We start from the raw sequence: 6,300 nt of genomic DNA, 5'->3' as shown, positions 1-6,300 counted from the left end.
ATAGGCCTCTCCTCATCAAATGTCAAAAGGAGCCTCAAGCTGGCGTCAAATACTTCAAATTCCTAGATTTCTGGGCTGAGCAACCATCATTCATGAACCTGGTAGAAGAGGTTTGGAGCACTCAAGTTCCTGGAAACCCCATGCGGAGGCTACAACAGAAATTGAAACTTCTTAGTAAGAGTCTCACTAGATGGTCGAAAGAGAAGATTGGGAATGTTTTTGAACAAGTTAATATATGGGAAGCAAAAATGGTAAACTTGGAAGAGATTGACACTCTTAACGACACGGATCAATCTAGAGAGGAGCTCAATAAAGGGCAGGCAGAATACATCAAGTGGCTAGGCATGCAAGATGACATCCTTAGACAGAAAGCGCAGCAGAAATGGTATGAAGAAGGGGATAGCAACACCAAATACTTCCATAGTCTAATTAGAAACAGGAGATGTAGGCTACATCTTCACACGATCAAGGATTATAATGACTCATGGGTCCAAGGGAATGAAAATATTTCAAAGGTGGCTGTGCATCACTTCAAGCATCTGTTTAACCTTCAGCATCAATTCAGCAATCATGAAGTCCTCAATTGCATTCCTAAATGTATCATTGAGGAAGATAATGATCTGCTCAATGCAATACCTGACGAGGATGAGATCAGAGATGCCGTGTTTACTATGAATGCTTCAAGTACAGCGGGACCGGATGGTTTTAATAGCACCTTCTATCAAAAATGTTGGAATATCATCAAGAATGATATTGTAGACTTTGTGCAGAACTTTTTCAATGGCAAGGGCATGACCAAATTCTATAATCATACATGTCTGATTCTAATTCCCAAAGTCGACTCCCCAACCAACTTCTCTGAGTTCAGGCCTATTAGTCTGAGCAACTTCACCAGCAAAATCATTTCTAAAATTCTGGCTAGAAGACTGAACCCTATGCTTGAGAAAATAATTTCCATTAATCAAAGTGGTTTCGTCAAGGGTAGGATGATTACTGACAATGTGCAACTAGCACAAGAAATTGTACACAACATAAGGCAGAACAACAATGGGGGTAATGTGGTTATCAAGCTGGACATGGCTAAAGCCTACGATAGAATGTCGTGGAATTTTCTAATGGCCATCAGAAGTTTGGATTGATATCATTTGGAGATTGGTTAGCGATGTGTGGTATTCTATCATCATTAATGGGGCTAGAAAAGGATTATTCACATCTTCGCAAGGTCTCAAACAGGGTGATCCGTTATCTCCTTCCCTGTTCATTATTGGAGCTGAGGTTCTGTCCAGGTCCTTAAAAACCTTGCTACTCACAACAACTTCACCCCATTTTTCATGGACCATAGAGGACCTATCATTACACACCTTGCTTATGCCGATGACATATTGATTTTCATCGCAGGTGATAAGCACTCGATAAAACTCATTAAGAGTCGGATAAGAAGGTATGAACAAGCATCAGGTCAAAAAGTGAACAACGACAAGAGTTTCTTTGTTACTGCTCCAAACACCTCTGCTAGTAGAATTAATAGAATCAGAAGAAATTCTGGTTATATGGACAAGCCCTTTCCTTTCAGTTATCTCGGATGTCCAATCTAGAATGGCAGGAAGAAAATTAGCATCTTTGATGGCATGCTAGCCAAAATTGTGAAAAAACTAAACGGTTGGCAGGGGAAGATGCTTTCCTGCGGAGGGAAGATAACCTTAATCAAACATGTTCTCCAATCCTTGCCTACCTACATTTTATCTGCTATGAACCCTCCCAAAGGCATCATCAAGCTTATGGAAAAACACTTCAACAATTTCTTCTGGGGGTCTTCTGAGGGAAAAAACAACTATCACTGGTCCTCCTGGAATAATCTTTGCTTACCTAAAGATGAGGGGGGTGTGGGGGTCAGGAGAATGGAAGATATCACAGAAACACTCTCTCTGAAAAGATGGTGGAGATTCAGGACTCAACCATACCTTTTGGCCACTTTCTTTAAAGCTAAATATTGCAAAAGAGCTCACTTGGTTACCAAAGTTCCCACCCCCTCTGATTCACACATTTGGAGAGATCTGACGAAGGCTAGGATCAAAGCTGAACCAAATATCATTTGAAAAATTCAAGCAGGCAACTCTAGCTTCTGGATGGATAACTGGACGGGCAAAGGTGCTTTGGCCAAGGTAGTTCAGGGCCAGGGTAAATCTCACAAGCTTCTCGTTAAAAATTTCATCCATGAAGGTACCTGGGACACAAACAAATTAGTAGACACTATCCCTACTCACTTGTTGGATATTGTTACTAAGGTGGATATTGGCAACAGAAGTCTTAATGACTTTCCAATATGGAATTTAGCTGAAGATGGGCATTTCAATAACAAATCGGCTTGGGACTTAGTAAGAATGAAAAAGCAGAAGAATAACTTCATTAGTAAGATTTGAAAAAATCTATACCTTTTAAAATCTCCTTCCTATCATGGAGGCTACTTAAAAGGCGACTACCTTTTGATGATATTATTGATAAATTTGGCACTAACATTGTTTCTAGATGTTCTTGTTGTTGTTTGCCGCAGGTTGAGACTATGGAACATGTATTCAATGGAAGCGAAGCAGCAAAAATAGCATGGAACACAATTGGCAACCCACTGGGCATAAGGCATCAATTAGAGCCGGTGGTGGGCACATTCAAGAGATGGTGGGAAACAAGCTCAAAGAACAGGGTCCATAACTTAATCCTTCAAATAGCTCCGTTAATAATTTGCTGGGAACTATGGAAACAACGGACATCGTGCAAATATGGTAATCAGAAGAAGTTCCAACCAAACATGATGGTGCATCAAGTTATCTGGAATATCAAAGGAGCCATTTCGAAGATTATACCAAGATGGGACAACCACCACCCTTGGCCTGATCTCTGCCAAAGAATCGAAAAATTGAAACCAATGCAAAGCTGGAGTCAAGTGCTGTGGTCGACACCAAATCAGGGATGTATCAAAGTTAATACCGATGGTAGCTACATCAGAGAAAACAACGAAGCAGGTATAGGAGGCATCGTAAGGAATAGCAATGTTGATCTTATTATGGCCTTCTCGAGGGTTGTCCAGTGTGATAACAGCAATACTGCGGAGGCTCTAGCTACTGAGTTTGGACTGAAATGGTGCAAGCTACAAGGCTACACTAATTTTATCCTCGAACTCGACTCTATGGTGATTGCAAACATATTGATAAATAAAGATACCAACAATCTTAAAATCAAACAAGTTATTGAGAGAATGCTGCACAATATACAACATGCCGATGTAAGAGTAATGCACTGCTACAGAGAAGGCAACCAAGTTGCAAATTGTCTTGCGAATCTGGCTTCTACCTCGGGTAATAGCATGACTATCAACTCATATCAACAACTTCCTACATGTGCTAAAGGCTATTTCCTCTTGGATAAGTGCCAAATACCAAGTATTAGAACCAAATTCGACAAAGCTAATTTTTTTGTCAGCTAGAGATGTATCCTTCGCTCTTCCCAGATGGAGAACCCCTCTGTATATATCTCCTCTGGTTTTTTCTTTTTTCTTCTTCTGTTGTTCGTTTTGGGTGATGGAATCACCAAGTTGTATTTTATGAGGTTAGGCTTAGCCCCCTCACTGATCCTTTTTGAATACAACTGAGCCCAGTATTGCAACTGGGTAATTGCATAAAAAAAACTATTTTCTTCCCCCTAAAAAAAAAAAAAGCTAACCACATCATCTTACAGCCTTACTATAGGTGTTAATTATATTAAAAAGTAAAAACTGTATATCCAATGATCATATAATCATTAAAGCCTATAATCATATACAAAATAAGCCAGTTTAGAGGTTTTTAATTCCATAAACAAGCAGTAATAAGTTAACTCATTTTATAACCCACTGATCTTTCTTTCCCCTTTAGGAGTCCATTACTCAAATGGTCACTCAACTATCACAAATTATCTCCGAAAGTCACTTTGCTTTCGTTTGTAACAACAAAGTCATTGAACTATGCCTATTGCACTCAGAAGGTCACTCAACCAGATTTTCTAACTTTTGGATTGCCAAATACCTATTTTACCCTCTAAATTATAAACATTTATCTTCTTTTTATTTTTTTGAACTTTTAATATTATAACTTTTCCTTTTTAATTTATATTATGAACTTACCTATAGAATAAAAAAATATTATTTATAAATTAAAAAATAAAAATTATTTAAGCATCTATAACGCTCGAATAACAAAATAATGAGCACGGTAAAAAAAATTAATTAGAATAATTTTTCGTAATAATAATTTTAGTATTAACAATAAAAATTCAAAAATTTATTTACCTAATTCAGAATGAAAGAAAATAAAGGTTGTAAAATATCTATCTATCTATCTATCTATCTATATATATATATATATATATATATATATATATATATATATATATATATATATATATGCCATGCACGTAATATAAGAATAATTATTTAAATAAAGGTATTTTTATAATATACATTATATATTCTTGAAAATTATGCTCATTATCTATTATATATATATATATATATATATATATTCCATGCATGACTTAAATATATATTTTCAAGAATATATAATGTATATTATAAAAATACCTTTATTTAAATAATTATTCTTATATTACGTGCATGAAATATATATTTTACAACCTTTATTTTCTTTAATCCTGAATTGTGTAAATAAATTTTTGAATTTTTGTTGTTAATACTAAAATTATTATTACGAACAAATTATTCTAATTAATTTTTTTACTATGTTCATTATTATGTTATTCCAGCATTATAGATGCTACTTAAATACTTTTTATTTTTTTAGTTTATAAAATTTATTTATTCTATAGGTAAGTCCATAATATAAATTAAAAAGGAAATATCATAATATTAAAATATTTTAAAAAAATAAAAAGAAGATAAATCTTTATAATTTAGAGGGTAAAATAGGTAAATGCAATCGAAAATTTGGAAAATCTAGTTGAGTGACCTTCTGAGTGTAATAGACATAGTTCAGTGACTTTGTTGTTACAAATGAAAGAAAAGTGACTTTAAGACATAATTTGGGATAGTTGAGTGACCATTTGAGTAATAGCCTCCCCTTTAGTGTTTCCTCTTATTCCAATTATACATGTTCAGATTGAATTAAAGCTGATTCAGCCATCTACCAACGTGAGCAAAAATGCAATTCTCAGTCTTAAAATTGTTTCCTAATTACAAACACACACACACAAAAAAAAAAAAAGTCGGAAGGGTAACAGAAAAAAAAGTTTGTCAACGAAGCATAAAAACTGAAGTCGTCATTATTCTAGTATTTTAATAAGGATTTAAAGCTACTAAGATAAAGGAAGCCGAAAGGCAAAGGCAAGAACTAAACGTATCGTTTTCACATACTAAGGCAACCTTTTTCTCCCTCTTTTGTGTGTTATTTGACTGGTTAATTATTCTTCTCCCCGACCATGGCTTTACGTTATTCTTCTGACTTTATGTTATATATATACCGATAGGGGCGGATTTACATGGCGTCGAAATTTTTTACTATATATATGTATAAATATTAAGTAAACCAGAAATATAAGATAAAATCATTAAAACTGATACTATTTGTTTCAAAATAGCTTAGTAGTCTAGTGGTTGACAGCTTCAAGTTTGATGTGAGAGGTCTTGGGTTCGAACTCCTTTGGCTCCAGAAATTATTTTTTGATTGTTAGGCTTATTGCTAGGCATAGTGACACCGTTTATGATAAATCCTACGCCCGCCGCTTATGACAAATCCATGTGCTCCGGCTACTACCTTGTGTTCTCTTGTTTAAACAAATGCTTGTGGTTTTATACAACTTTAAGTAAATTTCTTGAAGTCATCCGGTGGGCAAGATTCAAGAATCAGACCAAAAGCATGAGAATAGAAAGAAATTTCTGGAAGAACACACAAAGTAACTTCCTCTCTATAATTTATGTGACACTTTTTGTTACTCGAAATTCAAATTATGTGAGCTTTTGATCCAACATTTTAAAGTGTAATTTCTCATTATCAATATTGATAAGAGAAGAATTATAACCGATATTTTGTACTTCAATACCACACAAAAGAGGAGGGGTTGATTTGTGTGGTGTCCAATTTTTGCGTGCACTGATTATAGCATGACCTATGGATCTTCTATATGTTCCTTAATCTACTGTTGCGGAATAAATAATGCAGAAAGTAAAGAACAAAAGTATTTTTAAATGGAAAATACTCGGCTCAAAAGGTGAAAAAACTACGACCTACATCCAGTAGGATTTTCCCCAAAACTTCA

At 34.9% G+C, this 6,300-nt stretch overlaps 1 protein-coding gene across 1 annotated transcript; it reads left to right on the top strand.

Moving 5' to 3' along the window:
* Positions 1–1,162: 1,162 nt before the first annotated feature.
* LOC109213985 lies at positions 1,163–3,478 on the top strand. The gene is made up of 4 exons (XM_019377836.1): positions 1,163–1,286; positions 1,399–1,545; positions 2,110–2,375; positions 2,552–3,478. Exons 1-4 carry the CDS (start codon positions 1,163–1,165, stop codon positions 3,476–3,478), a joined length of 1,464 nt encoding a protein of 487 aa, XP_019233381.1.
* Positions 3,479–6,300: the final 2,822 nt, after the last annotated feature.

This window comes from Nicotiana attenuata, unplaced genomic scaffold (assembly GCF_001879085.1).
Source record: "Nicotiana attenuata strain UT unplaced genomic scaffold, NIATTr2, whole genome shotgun sequence".
Taxonomy (NCBI): Eukaryota; Viridiplantae; Streptophyta; class Magnoliopsida; order Solanales; family Solanaceae; genus Nicotiana; species Nicotiana attenuata.
The sequence above is the reverse complement of the archived record's forward strand: the minus strand, read 5'-3'. Positions and strand labels throughout refer to the sequence as shown.

Bases quoted from the DNA above. Each gene is read 5' to 3' on its own strand.
- LOC109213985 (XM_019377836.1), top strand. From the start codon at position 1,163: ATGTGTGGTATTCTATCATCATTAATGGGGCTAGAAAAGGATTATTCA. The intron at 1,287-1,398 runs GTCCTTAAAAAC...TTTTCATCGCAG, and splicing joins GGAGCTGAGGTTCTGTCCAG to GTGATAAGCACTCGATAAAA. The intron at 1,546-2,109 runs GTTATATGGACA...AAATTCAAGCAG, and splicing joins TAGAATCAGAAGAAATTCTG to GCAACTCTAGCTTCTGGATG.